This window comes from Telopea speciosissima, chromosome 10 (assembly GCF_018873765.1).
Source record: "Telopea speciosissima isolate NSW1024214 ecotype Mountain lineage chromosome 10, Tspe_v1, whole genome shotgun sequence".
NCBI lineage: Eukaryota > Viridiplantae > Streptophyta > Magnoliopsida > Proteales > Proteaceae > Telopea > Telopea speciosissima.
This window is the reverse complement of record NC_057925.1, coordinates 62,418,977-62,441,564: the sequence shown is the minus strand read 5'-3', so window position 1 is coordinate 62,441,564 and position 22,588 is coordinate 62,418,977. Positions and strand designations below refer to the sequence as shown.

General features: G+C 38.6%; 3 protein-coding genes across 5 annotated transcripts in view; 2 read left to right on the top strand and 1 right to left on the bottom strand.

Annotated features, from left to right (window-relative positions):
- LOC122642716 (calpain-type cysteine protease DEK1-like) overlaps positions 1–6,635 on the top strand; it is a 70,896-nt gene extending 64,261 nt beyond the window's left edge. Inside the window, exons 31-33 of the transcript XR_006330085.1 lie at positions 413–417; positions 5,482–5,487; positions 6,626–6,635. The gene's annotated coding sequence lies outside the window, so the exon portion shown is untranslated. The remainder of the gene's footprint in view (positions 1–412; positions 418–5,481; positions 5,488–6,625) is intronic.
- On the top strand, positions 2,510–20,690 carry LOC122642720 (arabinogalactan protein 13-like). The gene is made up of 3 exons (XM_043836288.1): positions 2,510–2,551; positions 4,035–4,037; positions 20,511–20,690. Exon 3 carries the CDS (start codon positions 20,511–20,513, stop codon positions 20,688–20,690), a length of 180 nt encoding a protein of 59 aa, XP_043692223.1. The 5' UTR covers positions 2,510–2,551; positions 4,035–4,037.
- LOC122642719 lies at positions 3,411–5,206 on the bottom strand. 3 transcript variants are annotated; one of them, XM_043836285.1, is made up of 6 exons: positions 4,997–5,206; positions 4,785–4,877; positions 4,460–4,697; positions 4,072–4,351; positions 3,857–3,934; positions 3,411–3,667 (listed from the first exon to the last, which is right to left on the bottom strand). In XM_043836285.1, coding segments are annotated over exons 2-6 (648 nt in total). In that variant the 5' UTR covers positions 4,786–4,877; positions 4,997–5,206; the 3' UTR covers positions 3,411–3,616. The 3 variants fall into 3 exon arrangements, with proteins under 3 accessions (XP_043692220.1, XP_043692221.1, XP_043692222.1); XM_043836286.1 differs by having other exon boundaries at positions 4,460–4,691; XM_043836287.1 differs by lacking the exon at positions 4,997–5,206 and having other exon boundaries at positions 4,460–4,700; positions 4,825–4,877.
- Positions 20,691–22,588: the final 1,898 nt, after the last annotated feature.

Here is a 22,588-nt window from a genome sequence, read left to right as displayed (position 1 = left end):
GGCAGTTATAAGATATATTGTTAGTGTTCCTTGAAGATGGTGTCATTCAATATGTTACCCCTATCATCTTGTTCAGACACTGAAGACACTTGGAGGCAGAGCATTAGCCTATGAGAAATGAATGCAGCAAGTCTTCTAACCTTACTACTTGGCCATGCAGGATTGTGTATTCTCGTATAATGTTTTCTGGTTTAACAACAGATATGAATACTGCTGGTGTCACTAAGTGATGAGGAAATTGAGTGCTTCTGGTTCATGTCAGAAACTTGGTGACCAGTAGTTATGTTCTCCTGAGGAATTTGCTTCTTTACTGTGAATTATAATGGTGTAAAATTTGAATAGCTGACTGGAATTGACTGTTCTTGTGTAGCATTGAGATATGTAACTTCAGATACCTATAAAAACTGCACAGATTGTTGATGTGTAGCATTAAGTTGCTCACTTCTGTAGGATAGCTATCCAAGCTGCAAACCTCACTTGTGCTACTCCTGGAACTATTAACTGCTGAAGCCATGGACATAGGAAACAATACCATGGAAGACTGAAACACCCCGGCTTTACCCTCTGAAGACTGAAACTGCAGCATAACTACCCACTAGACTACTAGAGGGAGCATTGCCTGATGGAGATTGACCATCAGAGGCAATGCTAACCCAGAATTCAGCACAGCCGATGGATGTAGATGAAAGGAAAGAAACCTTATTTTTGGGCTTTGTGAGCTCCCAAAATGCGGCGTGGGAGATTAACGTCAGGTTCTGGTTTGGAATAATCAGTAGCAGTTTTCATAGACTTGTCCATTCTTGTTCTTGCAGTTCCATATCTCGGTTGACCTAATTGAGAAGTTAACTGAAAGAAGAAGAGGGAGGGGGTCTGTTTCTAGATACCATCCCCAGATACAAATTGAATATGGTAAGGATGAACAGTGGTTTTGGGTCCTGACCAGGGATGTAAAAATCAGATTGGATTGGATCCGGCTGATTTGGGTCATAATTGGCCGAGGCTGATCCAGTTTGGATCAATCCTTGTATGGAAACTAGGGTTATGGATCTACCCATCGATTCTAGGGCTAATCCAGACCGAGTTTGATTCGATCTGGATTGGCGTCGGCTGGGATCGATTCTGGCCTCTCTCTCATATGGAGTTTGTTGTTTAAAATGAGGACATGGACCCCATGGTCCAATATCAAGGAGAAGGTCGAGATATTGCCTTTGCCTCGAGTAATTCATATATAGTGAATGGAAGGCTGAGAAAAATAAAAGGATTATTGAGGCCTTTTTCTTTTTAATTTATTCATTGTTTTAGGGAAGATTATTAGGCGACGAGGGGGTTTTGATTCAGACGACGAATTTCATGAAGAGAGAATACGAGTTGAGCCACCTGCCCCGCCCCCTCCCCCTCCCCCGGCCCACACAAACCCCAAATAGCTATGTATTTTACATTAAACATCTTAGATACCTTTTCTTCTTAGGTTGGCTCACGGACGGTGATAATCACTTGTTTTCTCATAATTCAATCTCCAGCTGATTCTGCCTCTGAAGTCAGATGGCGAGCTGGGAACATTGTTTGAGGAATCAGAATCAAATCACCTACTCTGATCGGATTGGACTAGAGTTCGCAAGACCGGATTTCCTATTAAAGAATCGACCCATTTTTAGGGTTCATGTTGATTTTGACCATGCTTTTAGGAATCCGTATGAGATCAGTTGTATCGGTGTAACAAAATTTTGAGGGTAAAGTTTTTTTTTTTTTTTTTTTTTTTTTGAAGTATCAGAAATTTAGGGGAAGTGAGAAGGAAATCATAACCAAATTAGAATCCATGGAATCAAGGATTAGCATCGAGGATTGAATAACTCTTTTCGTATTTGGACCTGGATCAGATTGGAATTGACCAGAATCAGTCCCTAGATTTAAAAACCAAACATCTAGTCCTAAAAACCCTAAAATTGACCACTCAAGAACGTTCAAATTGGGATTAATCGCGATTGATAATGATCCTAATGAACCAAACCGATTTTGATTTTTGAAACAGTACATGGAAGTCGATTATGGTTTTTTTTTTTCTTTTTTCGAAACGATTATACTTACTTGAACCTTGAATGGGAGGGAGTGTGACTGCTTTTCTCCCTGTGTGGTGTGAGTAGTAGCTGCAAAGTTGGAATCCCAGTCATGCACCGTTCGCCTCGAACAAGAGGGCTCTCGTCAGTCCCTTTTTATTATGCCCCACAATACCCACTGGCCCCACCCATCCAGGACTAGAGCAGGGAGTAGGGAGTAGGGCTACTAGCATTTCACTAATATGAGGTGTTGCCACCTCACACTTCGAAGAAGAGTCTTTTAAAGTCTTTTACTCGACGGTTGAGAACTTGGGGATACCAAAGAATGGAACACAACCACCCACCCCCTACAGGCTAAATCTTCTTCCCCTCCACCACCCACAACAGGTACCGTTGAAGCATGAAGAAAAGCCTTTAGCCGTGTTACGTTGATTCCAAGCTTTTAAAGATAGAAAGTTTTCCTTTTATCTTCTCTTCTTATCATTTCTCACCTCCAAGTTCTACCAATTGCGATCTCATCTCCCTCCCCTTCTTTCCCTCTTAACCAAACTTTCTCAAATTTCAGTCCCTACCCTTTACAAGATTCAATTCCTTTACTCTCTCTGTCTTCACTAGATTCTTTCAAAACGCACCGTTTCTTGCATCATAATCATTTTCGCAAATCGAACCACGAGAACTGAGCTGAGCATCAACCCATTACCTATTACCAGAATCAGGGGGAAATTTACAAGGAAGAAAAAAAATATGAGTTGCAGAAAAAATTGAAACGCCTTCCAAAACCCTCTTCACTGAGCATCTCTCCGTCGTGTCGATGGCAGCAAGCAGAGCAAATTATCAGGCTGGATGGATCACACCCACTTTCGGAGTTTAGCGGATTCTCTCCCACGGTGTAGCAGAGCCAAAGCCATCTTCCTTCTCACCCACGTACCTGCCCCTCCCCCCTCTCAAATCAACTAACCCAACTCAGCACAACACAACACATCTCACAATAATAATAAACTAAACCACTCTGCCCACACCATGTACCTGCCCTATACCATCTTTCCTCACCTGCACCGGATCTCTTCCCTTTCACCGTGATGCAAAGCTCTCTCCTGATTTTCTCGCTTCCATAGTGTTGCCGATCCGCGGTAGCAAGACATCAAAAAATGGTCTAGGTTTAATCGACGGAAACCACATTTGGATACTTGCTTGGATAGCACCGGGTAACCCGTGTGACGCGTAATAAAGATCACCATTATCATCATCGGCAGTAGGTAAGGAACGGATTCAGAATACAGAAAAAGAAAAGAAAATTTATAAAACAAAAGATTTCTCTTTTCTCAACCTCTCTTTTTTTTTCTTTTTGGGTTTACCGAAGAAATTGAAACATTTTATTTCTAAGGGGAAAGCAAAAGCAATTTTGTACAGAAGCAACGGAGACTGCTCTCTTTCTCTATCTTCTCCCTATTTCTTCAATTTTCCTCGCTAATAGCCTCTAACAACTTACAACTCTCCTCTGAAAATCCAAATAAAGAAGGGGGAAAAAACCCCCAAAAATCGAAAACCAAACGAAATGTCTCTCATTCTGAATCGCTTTCCATGCTTCCCATGGCCTTCAATCCTCTTGGTCTCTGCATTATCAGGAGGAACAAAAATTCACCAAAATAAGCAATCCACCAACTAATGAAGAGGGGAAAACAAAGAAAAAACAGAGACCCAAAAGATTTTGGAATCCGGACACCCCCCCCCCCCCCCCACCTCCCCTCTCTTTTTTTCCCCCTCTTGTAGACTGTAGAGAAGAGATGTGATCAATTCCGTACCTTCTTAGATGTCTTCTTTTCCCTCACTTCATATCTCTCTTGGCATAGATCAGAGAGCCATGCACCGGGGCTCACTAACTGCGGAAAATCCACCATATTCGCCCATCGTCCACAGCAAAATAAGTCAAAATCAGAAAATCGGAAAAATCCACCAAAAAAAAATAGGACTTCTTGAGAGGAAGTTGGGGGTGTTGTGGGAACAGATGGGTACTTACAAGTAAACTCTTCTGGATGAACTTGGCCCTTTTCTTTGGCCTTTGAGGGAGCTTACAGCCTTTCATCGCCATGAAATCCTCCTCTTTTTCTTTGCTTGACAATGAAATAAACAACTTGGGCCAAACAACCCCTCTATCCTCTCCCGCATCCATGAAAATCTTGCCATTGTCGTCGAAACCCAAAGACCCTCTAGTCGTGTAGTACCGGTCCTCCTTCTCCGGCGAAGATGACTTTCTATTCTCGCTTGCAGTAGATGGTAGCGTCACCGGCTCGGAGTTCCTGAAACCAAACAGAATCAGAAAAAATAAGTCTTCATTCCCTTTCCCTTTCCCTTTCGGATTTTCAATGCTTGCAACCCAATTTGGTTGAAGTTATTTTGAAGGTTACCGGTTAATGGGATTGGGTTGCGGAGGAGGGAGAGGAGATTCTTTCTCCCCTCTGACGACACGCCGATCAACTCGAGAGGTGATTTTCTTCCTAATCACACCATCGGATTTCTCTGATGCGTCGTCTTCTTTTATCTTCACGCAGCGCAGTCTCCTTCGGTTCCCCCACTGTAGGAGAAAATCGGTTTCTGGACCTCTACCTGATGTTTGATTCTTTGTTAGCTTCTCCATCCCTGCCACAAGTAAATGAAGAGATTAACGAACCCATTTGGGTATGGGTTGGGTTTGCTCCAACAACTCAAGAAAAAGGAAGAAGAGGGTAATACTTGGAGGAAATCGCTCAATCTGAAAAGGCAAATAGCACAAGATCTAAGGTTGTCGCAGAGAAATCGACAACAAAACCACCGCTTCAAACTACTCTGCAATTCAATGGATTCAAGAGGAGCCATTAAAAGAAAACCCAAAGAACAATATAGACAGAAAGCAAGAGGAAATGCACAAGAAGAGGGAAGGAGGAAAAAAGAAGACGAAAACTTACAAGAAGAGAAGTCCATTACAGAGTAGGCAGCCCAAAAACTTGAAGAAGATGAGATTCTTGTCATAGGAAATGAGAAGATATCTTCAAAAGGAAGGAAGAAACCCAGATCAGTTTTCTCAATTCACCCTTGCTCTTATAGAATCGATCTTTCTCTCCTATTAGGGAGAGCTTCTTCTGTCTTCGCTGTGCTGTGCTCTCTCTCTCGTTTCTCTCTTCTGACTCTGTCTCTCCTTCTTCTTTCAAACTTTGTTCTGTGTTCTCTTGTTTGTTTGTTTGTTTGTATGTTAGTATATCACCTTCTTCTTCTTTTTCCATTCCACCAAAGGAGAAATAGGTCACTTTTCTTCCCCTCATTTATTTTGGTAGCGCCTATAGAATAACCGAAGAATTGCTGTTACCGTTTGATCTCAAATGGACAGTCGGATGCGCCTCCCTCTCTAACTAGCCTCGTAGCTTGAACACCGGAGTCTAGCCCCAAAGGCCTCCATCGGGTCTCTTTTATATCATGTCAGCTTCCTCCGCCCCCAAGGAGGCAAGGCAAGGACCCATCACCCAAGTCACCCAACCCTCTCTCTCTTTCACTCTTTGTGGCTAATCCGTTTACCTTCACCCGAAAGAAAATGGCACGCCCTCAATAACTGCCACATAAGAAATTTTATGTATATCCAGGATTTTAACACGGAATCGGTCATTCGTGACTCGGCTTCCGTTCGATGAATCAGTCTTCCGATTCAAAACAGGGAATTTCTAGGGTTTTTGAGTATGAAATGGCCTTGTTGGATCGATGAAAATGGGGATCGATCATCGTCGATTTTGATCCGAATCAGTCGATTCACCGATCCCATTCCCTATTCTTAAAACTCTGTGTATACTTCAGGGTTTAAAATCCCAAAATCAGTTCAGATCAATTTTGGCCGATTTCGATATGAATCAAGATCAGTAAGCAATGGAACAATCGACCTAGAATTGCCCTAACTCTATATTTTGAAATGGAATGAACCAGAATTGGGATCAGTTGATTTGAGTTTTTAAAACCCTACTAAAGATGAACCTCAAAAAATCTTCTAGTCAAAAATTAGAATCAGATTAGTCGAATCGATAATGATCAATTCAGATTTAAGTCATTTTGAAGCAGCCAATTCTAGGGTTTTTGGGACTCTTCAATTCTCAATTTTGAGTTTATAAACGATGTTTTGGATGTATGAGGCATACATGGAGGATATGAGTACATATGAAAGGATATATTAAATCTCAATTTGAATTTTGATATATATGCTCAATCCATATCATTTTCTATGCATTCAATGGTCATAATTTCCAAATCACTAGTTTTAAATGGTTTAAAAAAAAAAAAACACCAGGCAAACTTTAAGAAATTTGTGTAAGACGAGCCCACTCCTTTGGGATGGTTTATATTGAATCCTACCCTAATTTAAGAAATTAGTGTGTAAATGATGAGTTTTCTGTTTATGGTAAATGTGTTAGACGAGTTTTCAGTATTTCTAATTTCTCTATTTGGTTTGAAGCCTAGGTACCTCTTCTACATGAGTTCCACATTCCACATTCATACAGATCATTCATTAGTGTTTGTTGCCATTGAAATCTGAATGGATGACTTGTCACTAGGAGACCTGCACACTCCTTAAACCAAAGAGTGAGCACAAGAGAGAGAGACAGAGTTAGACTCCGTTGCGGAGTCTCCGATGCTTAAGTCAGAATCCAAACAACAAAATAAGAGTTTGGGGAGATGAAAGAGTAGTAGTGAATGGAATAGTACCAGATATTGTCTAGTGAGTTTACCTTAAACTTCACCTTCTCATTTATAAAAGAAATGGTGCATGATTCTGGCTTCTTAGCATGGGGGTGGGGAGTCTAGGCCTATATACATGTGGGTGGTGCGCTTAGACCTTTTTTGTGAGAATGGGGATGCATCCAAGCCTTTCTGCATGTCGAGGGTACCTTCAAACCATTCTAAATGCTGGGGGCGCGCCCTAGCGCTTCTAGCACACTACAATGTTGACTTTGTATATCTATGCGGTAGTAGCCCGAACAACTCGTTTTAGCCTTGCCACATGTCAGCTCGCTATAAGTGGGTTGAGTTCAAATATATCAATGTTCGTATAGTTAATGAATTAATAATTGATGCATCTTGGAATGTTTTCATGATCCACTTTTTCTTTCCTCCATCAGTCGCTCATTGCCATTTGTAGAACTCCTATTTATATTGATCTTTCCTTACCATGTTGGTTCTGCCCTTTTCCGTTTTCTGGGGCTCTTACTACCAGAATTATTGTGAGACAGATGCTTCCTTGGGAACTTGGGCCCACCTTTGCTTGTCGTAATAAGAAAATTCGGAAATGTCTTTGGAAGTTGCCTTTGCATCCTCGTTTCAAAGAACTCTTTTGGAAAGTTTGGATTAGCAATATTATGACTAAGGATACACTTGTTGGTTTTGGTTTGAATTTGACGGGTTTTTTGTGTCACCTGGCAATTGAATCTGATTAGCACTTATTTTTCTCTTGTCCAATCTCCAAACGTGTCTAGGCTGCTAGGCCCCTTGGGTTACGGACTCAATTCCTTCGGGTCTCTTCTTTTTGTGAGTATTTTGAGTCTCTTGTTTGTTCTCACCTTTGTCTCTCTTTGATCTTTTTATAGTTTTATCAATTTCTATTTTTCAAAATAAACCTAGTTTTTATTGATCTTCGGATCTTGGCCTTTTAAAACTCAGAAAAAATTTATAGGACTATCAGTCTACCAACCATGATGTATATAAGGATGGAATGTTAGGTAGTGAAGAAGCGACACGTAAATAAACTAAGTGTGGTAGAGATGAGGATGTCGAGATGGATGCGTGGCACGGCTAAAGAAGGATAAAATAAAGAATGACCATATTAGAGCTGAGTTGGGAGTAGCCCTTATACATGAGAAGCTACAAGGAAGTAGTTTGAGGTGGCATGGTCATGTTCAACAGAGGCCTCGAGATGCACCAATTTCGGAGGAGTGATTTGATTCAAATTGAAGGATTTAAAAGAGCAAGGGGTATGCCAAAAATTATCCTATGAGAAGTAGTGAGGAAATACATGCATAGTTTGGGCCTTCTCTCAAGCATAACCTCGAATAGAGATGTTTGGAGGACAACGATCCATGTTGCCGACCCCATTTAGGTAGGTTTTCTTGAGTTTCTGTCGATGTTGTTGTGCTTTTTTTCTTGAATATTTTTTTAGTTGCAGCCTTTGCAAGGATCCATATAGGTAACCCCATTTAGTTGGGACAAGACTGAATTATTGTTGTTGTTGAGATCTTGGCCTCTTCCATAGTGATAATAGAACCACTCCTAGTATGATGTGTCAGTTTATCTTTGGCAAATTTACTTGTTCTACCACCTAAGGGTGACCTTGTTATTCTCTGTGATACGCGATTTCTGATCCCATTTCTAAGAGTAGTGGATGGGGTTTTGTTGCTTTGTTTTGTTCACACTTTCACTTAATTAGCACAAAGCATGCTAATGTACTTCCGAGTGAAGGAATGTTGAATCCTTGTTGAATCTCCTACCGTTGAGACGCAATGTGTCTACCTGTTCTGTTCGTTTGTATGTTGTGACCGTTGGATGAAAATGATAAGTAAACCGATGGGGGTGATAACTAGGAACAAACGAGTCAAAACTGAAATGGGTCCCATTCAACCTCTCCAAGCGATGATGATACCTCACATCGCTACTCTTCAGGAGAAAAGTCTAATAAGAAGAAGTGTTTCCATGATCAGTGGATCAATCCTGGGCTATTTATTTATTTATTTATTTATTTATGGAGAGCTCTTCTTATAATACTAGTGTAGTGCAATCGGAATTTTGAATTTTTGAGCAAAGCAAAATTTCAATGGTTTGGATTTGGTTTGGTTGCATTGATTACGTAAGTCTGCCTATTTTGTGAACCGTAGAAATGGAATAAATTCTGAGATTCGAATAAAAGACTTGGGTAATGTAATGTAAAATCCCTAATTATAAGCATCATCGGTTTAGACTTTAGACTTTAGTGGGTGGGGCGGCACATGCAGCAAAGCTTGACAGATGACTCAGATTGCGTAGATATAAAGTCCTCTGCCATGTGGCAAGCTATAGAGCACACGTCACACCAATCTCATTTGGCAAGGACCACCATCTCACAATGAAAAGGTCATGACTTCAACTCTTCTTAGAAATTATTTATTTAAAAAATTAAAAAGAAATGAAGCAAAAGACTTGAACCCAGATGAGGTTTTCCAGTTTTGGCTTTGTGTACCGAAGAAAGGCTGATTAAATCAAGAATAGTTCGGACGGTTGAGAATACATGAGGAAGGATAACTATCCTATCCTATCCTATCCTATCCTATCCTATCCTTAAAATAGAGAAAATTACAAGATTAGATACTATTAGCTTTGACATTACAAAATTAGACAGTTACTGTTTCAGGTAACAAAATTATCCGAAATTGAGTATGGGTTTACAAACTAACCAAAACAGTCTTCCTTCCTCTATTAAGTAAGTTTTTGATGGGTTTTACCTTCACCTCCCATCTCCGATCACCGTCTGAAACACCATCCTGCCCCTGTAATCCTCCTGCAACCACATCCCTCCCCCTGCTATCCTCCACACCCAATCCCTTGCTTGCCCCATTAAACCTTCAAAGATTCAATTACTTGAAATCGAAGATGAGTAAATACCAAATAATCAAAGCCACAAAAATCCAAATTCATACCGTTTTAGAGAATCTTGGTTAAAATTTGCCACAGAAGGCTGAAATCATCTTAATGGTATAATAAAAACCACAGTACAGATCGATCAAATGGATACGATTGAATATTGACATTCCTCCAACAAGAGCAGATTCCTTCCCCCACACCCCCCCCCCCCTCCCCTCCCCTCCCAAAATAAAAAAATCCCTCAAAAGGCATCACCGGCACCGTCAACATGCCATAGTCGAGGGGATAGAGGTTCGCACAGGAAATTGCAGGTTTTCTCCCTCTAAATTCCGGCAGTTTATGAACTAGATGGAGGCTACTCCCTCACCCATGAACCTTTTTAATCGGGTTTTGCGCTGGTTTACGATTGGGTACTTCTGATTTGCTTGTGGAGGCAGCGAAGCATCCGAAGCCGGGGGCTCGTTCGGTGGCCACAGAGACGGGAACGATGTCCGAGATGGGTCAGCCGAATGGGGTAGGGGTGGGGGTTGCGTGAAGGAAGAAGAGATGACTGCAATCGAAAGGAAGAAACGACCAGCAATCTCCTTCATTCTCTTCAAGGGTAAAAATGTCCAAAAAAAAAAAGAAAAATCACTGTATTGTCTAGTTTTGTAAAATCAATTCCAGCTTTGTGTAATTTTGTTAACCAAACAATTGGTGGGCAGTTTGGTAAAAGAAAACCCAAATATGCTTAATCTTGTAATTTTCCCTATTTTTAATACTTGGGTGGATCTGATAATAAGATTATAAGATAAGATTGATTTGGTGGAGGGAGGGAGGGAGGTACAGAATCTTAATTAATGCATAATTGCATATATATGAAAACCGAAACTGAGACCCATAAGTGCCTGTTAACTCAATCCGATGGAGAATCTGATCCTAACCAAGCCGATAGCAAACCCGATAACGGCCTGATAAGAGCATGTCAAGTCAACCCAATGAAAAATCGATGCAAAACATGCCGAACCCGACTGAACCAAATTATTTGCTTAACGATTTAGTTTCAGTTTGGCCTATTGCTAGTCGACCCAATTGAAATCAGATCAAACCAACCAATTGACATCCCTAGAACTACCTTTCAGGGTTTTAAAAATCAGATTGGATCAACCGATTCCAGCCAATTTGGATCAGAATTGGCTAAGACTGATCCCGATTTCCCCGATTAAGCTCAGATTTGATTATGTTCAGAAAAAAACCCTAGATGCCAGAAATATTCTGGGGCCAATCTCCAAGATCAAAACTGGACTGTACCAATCCAGATCCCAATTCCGGGTTTTAGACCTTGATGCCATCATTATTGGATCGAATTGACCGGAACTGATTCGAATTTAAACCCTGGTACCATCAAATTTTGGCTTCCACTAGTTTATATTTACGTTTGTGTAATGTTTTACAAAAGCGTTCTAGATTTCCTTCAAAAAGGTGGGGAAAAAGCATTCTGGATGTTCTCAACTTCCCTGTGCTTTATTACTGTTTTCAGAAATGGATCGAATTTGAATTAGAAGAATTAATGTATCCCATTTGAAAGCTTGGGCTTGACTTGAAATAGCATGCAAGAGGGTTGCGCCCAAGAGGTTGGGCTTGGGCTTGGGCTTGGGCTTGTACTTGGGCCTCTGCTTTGCCTTTCCGATTCCCATCCCTCAGGGCAAGTGTCCACCTAAACAAATTAGGGCACATAAAAGCACACAAAACAATGGAGTATTTGGAGTCAATTTTTTACAGCCTCCATTCATACTGATATTCTTCACCAATATTTCTCAAAAAGATTGATGTAGTGAACAGGTGGAGAACCCTTTGTGATGCTACTTTGATTTCTGATGTGTAGAGGGTCCAATACAAAACCTTAAGGCTAGAACTCTTCAAGTACATGAAGGAAGAGGGTCTAATTCAAAACCTTAAGGCATTATGTAAAGAGAGTTCCTCCAGTATATGAAGACACCAAGGACATTAACAAACCAATGTGAGGCTATAACTCTCTATAACTCTCAACATCTCAATAATCCCTCTCATGTGTAGCCTTGACATACCTGATTTCAGCTCTACAACGTAGGCAAACAACGTAGGAAAAATAACAAAGGGACTTGGCTTCTGATACCATGTTGGAGGCTAGTCCAATCCAAAACCTAAAGGCTTTAGATGGAGAGAGCTCCTCAAGTATATGAATTCATAAAGGACTTAAATAAATCAATGTGGGACTATAACACTATCACTGTCAGCATATCAACACTTCCCCTCACGTGTAGCTTCGACACACATAATTAAGAATTTCTAATTAGACAAGCTTTAAATGGTTGTGAGATAACATGCACTATTGTGATCATCCACACCATTAGTATAAGTTATTGTTTACTTGATATGCTTGTGTCCTTGCATTTTACATTTATCTTCCAAAAAATTAAAGGAATAAGTTTCTGAACAGGTCAATTATGCCAAATTCTTACCCAAAAAAAAAAAAAAATTTTATGCCAAATTAATGAGGTTTCTCAACCAAATGATTGACCATATATTGAGTTCTTCCCATGTTTCTTTAAAAGCCAAAAAAAAATTTCAAATTGAATTGATGTTTCAAGTTTTTTTTAAGCATATTATATATTAACACATGTCAAAAATAGATTAAAAAAAGACTAGATGATGATATAAACACCTAAAGGGAAAGTTTTCTTACACCCAAAGTACATCCATCAAAAGTCATAATTCATAAATGTTCTACCCCCATAATACAAAGTCAATAACACCCCCAATTGGTCATCGATACCCTATGGACACCATCTGAACTCATCGGTTCTCCCTTAATCATGGGTGTGAGAAAACTCGATCCAAAAATTAATATGTATACTTTAAAGATTGAATGACTTGCCAAAGAAACAAGAAGGTTTATGTTGAGAAAATTATGAAGGAGAATTTTATAAATTTTCCTTAAAATTGTAAATGTATTTTGGTAAATCTGAAGTAGTTGTAAGTGTAATTTAAACTGGGTTGAACTTTTTGCATAGTAAGCTCTGAAGGGCTAGGCATGATAGGGCCAGAAACATGCTGGATTAGAACAAGGTTAAATGTGACCAAGGCTTAGCTCAATGTCGCATAATCAATATGTTGCATGTATATTGTAAAACCAAAAAAAAAAAAAAAAAAGAGAATATAAAACTAATGAAAACAAACAAATATGTTTTCTTTCCCGTGTAGAAAAAGGACAAATTAAAACATTCTTGGTTTAAAGAAATTTTATTCATCTGTGTTTCATGAACAAGTTAAAGCTTCGGTTACACAAAACTCATGAAGTCAAGGAGTGAAACGAAGCCAAATTTTCTTTCACGGAATTGACATGACAACATAATTAAAAGAGCAATCCCTAGTAGTTTTATGTTTTGTTGTAACATAATTACAGCTTTCACTCTTCCCCGAACCCTATGAAAAATTAGTTTAAATAAGAAAAGGTAGAACAATATTTCCTCTGGACCTCTAGTGCAAAGATAGGTTGACAAGTGGTTTTTCCTTAACCTAACCAACAAATCAGAGACACTCAAAGTCTAAAATTAGGCTAACCATTCTGAATGCTTGGTGAAGACATATGACGCTTTGGTTATTGCGTGTAATTCATGATCAATTCCAATTTACAATCGATAAAAATTAATTCATTTGAATTATAATGTTATTTTTTTAAGATGCTTTCACCTGCTCATAGAGGCAGACAATTTACCAGAATCGATTTTTTATGCCTTTAGGGTTTTCCCGTACACAAATTTGTTAAAAATACCAACACGAATTTGCAGAAGAAAATCAAAAGAAAAAGAGCAATACAAGCACATAAGACACGAAGATTTACGTGGTTCACCCTCAAGAAGGAAGGCTACGTTCAAGATCGAGCAACAATCACGAATCCACTATTTACTTTGAAGAAAATTAAAAAGACTCACACATACCTCACATCTCTCAAAGAGATACATTTATAAGAAAAGCCTAACCCAAGAAAAATACAAAAATGCCCCCCAACAACCTGCCCGGTCTAAAACATTACAGGGCGAATTACATATCAAATCAAAGAGAATCAGCATTTTTAACGCTGAGCTATACACTTGTAAGCCATTTTTACGCGTTTCGAAGCCAAAAAAGCCCGCCGAAGATTCTTCCTAGAATAGAACTGAGATCAGGCTCATCAAAAACAGGATTGGACAAGCCGTGCCGGCTCCGCCAGAATTGAATTGAAATGCAGATTTCAACACATCATTTCTTACTTATTTACATGTTTCCACTCCTGTCCACACTTCCGATAGACTTGTTTTTTTGCTCTCTCTAGAATTGGTTCCTAGTGGCATGTTTCTTGAATCATATCATGATTTCATTGCATTATCACGCTTGCATTTGGTTTTTAATATATAAAAAAATCATGACTGAATGTTTCTACATACATATTTAAGGTATTCTAAGATGCCTTTTAGTATATTTGAATGCTCATCATAAGTTTCATAATGTTTTTAGTGACACTTTTTATTGTTTAAAGACTTTTTTGTATTTCATGCATAGGGTAGAGCTTAATAAATTTGTTCTATCATTTTTCATGCCATAATTGAATCTCCATAAGCATGTCATAACATTTTACCTCGACATTTTGTACTCCTCTTCGTAATATTTTATGTACGTGTTTTTCTCTACATTACAAATTGCATTCTTAAAATTTGATGAAAGATAGACCCTACATCCTTTGCTCACATGTAAACTTTTTAACCTAAAAGGGAGTTTGCCATATGGCAAAATAAAGCATTGAAAATCTCAACCATTAAGAAGGTGCATGGATTACCAAGAGGATGATGAACGTACATTGGACATTATATGCCAATACTTGAGAGGGTATATAACTGAATTTGGAGATAAAATATGTTATGTTGTAGGCATCCAATAATCGGAACTACACATTATCCTTCATCATGGTATAATTAGGCGTGTCAGTCATATAACCTCAGATTGGTAATCCAAACAAAAATCTTTTTACCCTATGGAATTATGTATGAGTTTCAATTCCAGTCGTCACATATTTATTACCACAGCTAGTCCAAGGTCCCCCACTTTCATGTCAAGTTTCAATCCAAATGGAGTTTGCTAGGTGGCAGAATAAAGGATTTAAAAACTTTTGAACTACAAAGAAATACACCAAAGACCAAGAGAATGCTTAGATATAATGGGAAAGTATATGATTCAAATTTGATGCTAAAAATTTATACTTTGTGTATCCAGACCATTACTTATATATTCAATTGTCTAAATTGCCACATCATTCTTCCATGTGGTGTGATTATAAAATTAAAAAAAATTGAAAATTCAAATTATTATCGTCACTAGAGTATTTTATTTTTCCAAACATCACAAGACATGTATTCTACCACACAGATAGATGATGTGTCCATTCCGATTGCTGGATAGCGAAGACATGGTCTTGATTAGCCATGTATTACATTTGAAGAGTCTCAGTCAGATACCTCACCTTGTATGTCCATGCATGTGTACGTACAAGTACTCTAATACTATGCATTCTCCCAGCTCTTAGCAGAGACCTACGTACAGTTTAAATTAAAGAAAAATAATAAAAATCGATGTTTTAGATTTGTCTTTTACTTTTCAAAAATATCACATTACGTTGTTTCATGGATAACTATCCAAAAGAAAAAATATAAGTCACTATTAAATTGAAAACATTAGAAACACTACATAAGCTCTAAGTGACAGTTCTAATGTTTGTTTCATACATTAAGAAATGAGGTTTCTGTCTTAATTGGAGGGGTGGGGGATTCCTTTCACATTTATTCTAGTTAATATGTTACTCAATGTGGATCCTATAACATCTCAACCGATAAATAATAACCATCTCACCAACAAACTTGACTTGGAAGAACTTCAAAATTTTATCAAAGTGAAAATGACAGTAGTTTGTTCTTTATTTGGTGAAGGACAGCAAATTTTGGTCTTGTAATTAAACATTTAAGATTTTATTTTTATCTAAATATCAGTTCTAAAGCTCAAGTAAGGATGGATCCCTTTATCTAAGCCCCCAAAAAGTTATTCCCTTGGTAGAACACGACTCTTGTATCTCTTTTGGAAACAAGTTTGTGCTAGTTTAAGGTTGTGTTTGATATGCATTAGCATAATAGATTCTGAGTCTAGAATACATTGTTAAACCTAGTTCTTCTATATTTTCTCACTTTAGAATACGTTCTATACTCATAATCTATTCCGAGAATACATACTAAACACGAGCTTAGTACCATCACAATTGTTCCCAAAAACTTAGAATTGCGAAAGTTGGACCTATAAAACCATGAACCATCCTTCTTGTTATGAGTATCTTGATAGCTAGAATGTTGCAGGTTTAATATGGCTTACTTAAGGTAGTTATATTTTCAGTTGTAGTTGTTGAGCCCCTAACAAGTCCAAGTTATGCCTAACACAATTTATAAAACCAAACCTCGGGTCATGTCCCGTTTGGATGGGATTTTAATATTGAATTCGAGATTTCTAGACCAGAATCAGTATCTTGTGGGTTGAGCATCACTTTCAAATAGATTTTATCATTTTAACTATAAAATCTAATCAGATAATCACCTCGTCTCTATGATTGAGTAAGGGAAAAGTTTTCTTATTCTTGCCAATGGTGATCAGACTAAAAAAAAAATAAAAAAAAATCACATATTTCTATAAATAAGGACAGGTTTTCGAGTTTTCTTTCATTTACGATGAAGAGATAATCTATTAATCCATGGGTTCTGGTGGTTAATTTGACGACAGTACTCCTGAAATATTGTCATGCATTTCAAACTTCGTATATAATAAGAGGCAGAGGGAATAATGACACCCCAATGACTAAATTCTCTTCACTACCACTTTTTTGAAATGGAGAACAACTATATATATCACCGGCGGGTGTTTAACCTTATCAAATGGGTAGCTATTAGTATTTATTGATAGGAGGCTTATTGTGGCGTTATAGATAAGAAACATTTGGATGGGTATTTTGTTATTACCCAAAAATAAAAAAGAATGGGTATTTAGTTGTGCAATGTAGTAACAGCATAGTAGACTATATATGCTGAAGAAATTATGTGAACCCGAAATTTCCATGCTCACAGATTGTATAGAAAACATACTTGAGAGGCTATGTCTCGATCTATACCAGAGGGTATGAACTTTACATGTAATCAATTCACAACATTCTATAGATATCCAATAAAAATAATAATTGCCACGTCACCCTTCACATGGTATCATGTGGTGTACTTAAAGTGATTTTCTTTTTATTTGTAGCTCTATTTATATATTTGTTCTCTTTTTATATATATAACACATATTTTAAATTTCAATGAGAGTATGATATAATAGTAAGGGTGAAAGAATACTACTTGGTCGTGTGTGGTACGCGGTTCCTTTGCCCAGACATAGGGCCATGCGAAATGATCGTCACGCCCCATGGAAAGGTAGAAATCCTTGAGGGTATGGTGTTCATTTCCCATGGCACTGTGTTTGGCCGCAGGGACTACACGCCGCACACCACCATGTAGCGTTCTCTTTCCCTAATAGTAAATATTACATCTTTAAATATGGGAAAAAGAAGGTTGCCATGTTGCGTGGTGCCTGGACCTAGACTAGGAAGGGCGAAATGACCACCCCACTTCTCGTGAAATGAAGAATCTTCCTTTGTTGGATGCCTTTGCGCATGTTCTCATTGACCTTTGTGCTAGTGCAGAGACCACACACCTTAGCATTGATCCCTCTTCATTTAAATTATTTTAAAATCTTTTTGATTTTCACTCTTAACTTAAAGAACTTTTACGAATTAGACAAAAGACAATCAATAATAGGTCAAATGTACCAATCTTAGTTTCTATGGGAAACAATCTCTCTACAGAACAAGGGTAAGACTGCATATATTATGATCCTCCCTAGACCCGCAATGGCGGAACCCTCGTGCATTAGACTAGAATGAATGCCATGAAGGCTTAGGGTTTAATCCTAAGACGATGCAACAGGTTGACTGATTTAACGAAAATTCACTTGTTACTTCATTTCACCAATTCAAACTTGGAAAAAAAGGAGAAGAAAACAAAAAGGGAAGGGAAGGGTAAATTACATTCCCCTTCCTTATATTTTTCCCTAATTACACATTCCATCCTTTGACTTTCTCTAATTACACCTAGACCCCCTCTCCAATAACTTACTGTTAGTTATTGTAGAGAAGGACTATTTTACCCTTCTACTAAACATCAGAAATAAAATTATGCAGCTACCCATATCGAAAGGGTAGACTAGTCAATAAAAAAGTTTTTAGCATTTAACACCTAAAATTAACGGTGTGGATTTATATGGCTTTAGGTTGAAAAGTAGAGGTGGTATGTGGAATTTTCAAAGGGTGCGTGTGGACTTGTCAAAACCGTAGAGGGTATGAAGAATATGTGGGGCATTTTAGGGGGTATGTGTATTTTACATTTTTACCTTTTATTTTTTGACTTGAACCACAATAAAACCGTACACTCATAACCTTTAGTGAGCAAAGATTCAATAAAAACACTTTAAATCACTTTCCCCAAATTAAACAAGTAAACAACTAGTTGGAATAGAAAATTGATTTGATGTGCTCCTATTGTATTAGGAATAAAGATGAATAAATTGTAAGGGTAAACTAACTAATATTGAATCAATGGATAAATAGGATAAATCATTGGTACAAATCAAACTATTGTTTATTTTTTTGTTAAAGATCAGTAATGTGTATTTATAATAAAAGGATGTTTACAGTGTAAAGAAAACTGAGAAAAAACATCTTAATCTCCCCAGAAAACATGACCCTTGAGCTTAAAACCTTTAGGTCATATTTGGTCTGGGTGATTACATACTTATGCTATTTAAGTGAAGCGATAGAAAGGTCGATCTAGCGCTTCCCAATAAATGGTTTGTCTAATAAACTGTGGTGCTGTCACCCAGCAATTATTCTCCTTCCTTTTTGCCGCATGTCTAGCAAGAGCATCCGTAGCTGAATTTGCTTCTCTATAGCAATGAGTTATTCGCCACTTTATGGTGCTAAGAAAGTTGTTTGCTTTGCACCACATGTTTAATCGACTCCAGGGTAGATTGCTGGAAAGGATTGAGTAGACAACCGTTTCAGAGTCACACTCAATCCAAATAAATTTCGCACCCATTTCTCTTGCGTGTTCAACCCCTGAAAAGAAGGCTCCTAGCTCAGTCATGTAATTTGTTCCTTCACCTTGGAATTCAGAGAAACATCTTATCACCTTTCCCAAGTGATCACGAATCAGACCCCCTACTCCAATTGAGCCCGGATTCCCTAAAGATGAGCCATCGATATTTAGCTTCCACCACCCTCTTGGGGGCTGCTTCCATCGAACTTCTAAAATCCTTCTTGCTGGTGTCTTTTGTATATTCACCTTGAAGAAATGTGCCATGGATAAGTCACTCACCATTTTTACATGCACTCCACCTTTCGCCTGTAGGCTTTCTTCTACCTCCTTGTAGCATAGCCTCACTACTTCTGAAGGAGTTCTACTCAAGTTGGCATATCTTCTTCTATTCCGCTCCCACCAGATATTTTTGCAGCAGATAATTAGGATTATATCCCAAACTCTAGATAATGGGACCATCTTTGTCCTCCTGCGCCACCAAGAAAATAAGAGGTCATGAGTTCAAACCACCTTGGGGCCTATCCCCATCCCCTAACCCCCTCCCTACTATTAAAGCTCTCCAATTTCAAAAAAAAACTAAAAATTTCCAAACTATTGTTTATCATTGTAAGGGGAAGATTGAAATCAATGGATAACTAATCTATGAAAACATGACTAATATTGAAATTAAAAAAAAAACAAAAAATGAACCCTAGTATCAAATCATTCAGTTAATTATCCAACTAATTTTGTATAATGAACAAAGAAATCAATTGAAGCATTGTTACAAATCAATTTTTCTATTCATAACCTTATAATAATTGATTTGTAACGATTCCTTTTATAATCATAATTTTCTCAATAATATTGAAATCAATCGATAATCAATTCATCTATTCATAATTTAATATTTATTTTTTTTTTATTGCTCTCATTCGATTCGATTTTCGATTTGCATATCGGTCTGTTTGATTTTATGCAGTCCAATTTCAGCCGGTCCTCTGATCCTCTCATACACTCATACCCCCAATCCAAAACCAATAGGATCGGTACGGTTCAGTCTAGGTATCTTCGGTCGACTGTACCAGTTCGTGCAGGTTTGACACCCTTACTTTATTCTTTAAAAAAAAAATATCTCGAAATCTGAATAAAAAACGAATAGTTTAATTTAATTTAATTTAATTAAAAAGGGTAAGAAAATAAAAATGAGTAACATGGTGGTTAAGAAAGGGACAGAAAAAGGTGGGGACCCACTAAAGAGGAGACAGCTGTATGGCACCTCAAGGAGAGAGGACAGACACTCTGTCAACAGCGGGCAGCTTCAAAGCTCTCTCTCTCTCTCTCTCTCTCTCTCTAATTTAAGGGTTTCCGGGTTGAAAGCGGAGAGCATGTCTGTTGAACGGTCATTTTTTCATTTTGGGCAGCCTGCCCGAACACTCGCTTTGCTCTTCCCCATATAAACCCCCCTGCACTCCCCCATTTTTTCCCCACCCACCTTTGCTGCTGAGTTCTAATTGCGCTTGCTGCAATTCCTTTCTGAAACCCTTCAAGAGGAATCGTAGAGACCGTCTCTCTCCCGGCGGCGGCGGCGGCGGCGGCAGCAGCAGGACAGAGAAGAAGAAGAAAAAAAATATTATAGATGGAGGCGTTGAAGATGAGACTCTTCGCCGCTGTGATACTCATGGTATTGGCCGTCTCGGCGGTCCAGAATGTGGCAGCAGCTGAGGCTCCGGCACCAGCTCCCGCTTCTGATGCGGCCGTCTTTGTTCCTACTGTCTTCGCCTCTCTAACGGCTCTTGCCTTCGGATTCCTCTTTTAATAGAGAATGGATCTTATGTCGTAGATAGGAAGATCGACTTCTGTTTCAGTCACTACCGCCTCCTTCGATCCACAGATCTACTCCGACACAGAGATATCGAATAGGGTTGAGGAGGACTCTTAGAGTCTTTTGGATTTTTTTTTCCTTTCTTTCTTTATTTGTTTGGTTTTTCGATATTGATTATTATATTTTTTTTTAATTTCACAATGTATTAAAGTTGTTGAGGATTTGTTAAGTTTGGGTGTGATTGGATTGTAATTTCAGATTTTTCAATGTAAATGTTTCGATTCTTTTTATGAGGCGAGAAGGGTTTTTTTTTTTGGTGTGTTTTTGTGGCGGGGATAGAGAGTGGGGAAGAAGGTAGTTTAGCGTTTGGGCCAATAAAGCGATCAAAGAACTGGGGAGCGGGAGAAGTAGAGGTATTAAATTAAATTTTTTTTTTTTGGTAAACAGTATTAATTCTTTAAGTATTGATTGAGTAATTTTAACGATTATTTCCTTCTTCTTTTTTTTTATTTTAGTTCTGGGGCCTATGGAATATGGAATTATGGTTGGTAGTGATAATGAGGGACCACAACGTGCCACCCACCTCTTTAGAAACTTGCATTTCACGCTATGGGTTTTATCAAAAAAAAAAAAAAAAAATCATGCATGGTCGATCGTTAGCTTTGTATGGATATGACTTCTATTACAAATTTTTTTTTTTGGGGGTAACCACTTTCTATATGCTGTTGCTACTTCTAGACGGAAAATTATCGCCCCCCAGATAAAGATCCCTTCTAGACTCTAGTAATGGAAACGAAGATGCATCATACATGCCTATGAAAAACTGGCCATGAATTACAAAGATCCTGAAGCCAGTGAATGGATATAGGCCAATATGTCTTGTATGCTAAAGACAGCCTTCCGACTTAGGGAATGCGCCACAGAGTTTGCATCCCTAGAAATAAGTAGGGTTGTAAACGGATCGGATTCGGTTCAGATAGTGCTATATCCGCATCCGCATCCGTTTAGCTATCGGACGGATTCGGATAGTGCTAAATGGATACGAATACGGATACAGATCGGATATTTTATCCGTTTACATATAAATATAGCTTTTTGGATAACTATAGTCTATCCGTATTCGCATCCGTTTAGCTTTCGGACCGGTTCAGATAGTACTAAACGGATATGGAAACAGATTTCGGTTATTCATTTACATCCCTAAAAACAAGGGCAAAGGAACATTCTCTAAATTGAGGAACCAGTTGAAAGATATTTGACATAATTCCAGCAATGCACAGAGAGGTGTGTTGCTCGTAGGATTGTTCAAGGCAGGGAAAAGAGTAGAATTATCTGATTCGACCAGGATGAAAGGGATATCCTTCGTCTAAACCTCAAGTAAACCCCGACAAACTACAGCCGCTTCTCCTTTTAGAGCATTGGATAAGGAGCACAGCTCACAGATGGTCATTATCATCTGACCAAGGGAATCGCGAATCACCACACCCAAGCCTCCTCCAGGGGGGGGGGGGGGTCCAAAGTACAGGCTGCGTCACAATTGATCTTCAGGATGTTTAGGGGTGGTTTTGTCCCATCTTCGCTGCACTTCCTGATCAACTGTATATGTAGAGCGAATAGACGAAGCTTGAGCCTTGGACAGGGACCAAAATTCATCATGCCTACTGGGCTGTGCAAATCACCTCCATTGGAGACCAATCTCTTCTCCCAAAATACAGAGTCATTTATAGCAATCTACAATTGCCAACAGATGAATGTGCTTAGACTCAAACTCTCCACTCTACTCTCTTTGTTTGGGAAAGGGAAGCAATTCCAATTATGTAGCCAGAGAGAGATCTTTGGGGATTCATTCTGCGGCACCATGTATGCAACAAGACAGCTTCCAGGGCATTCAA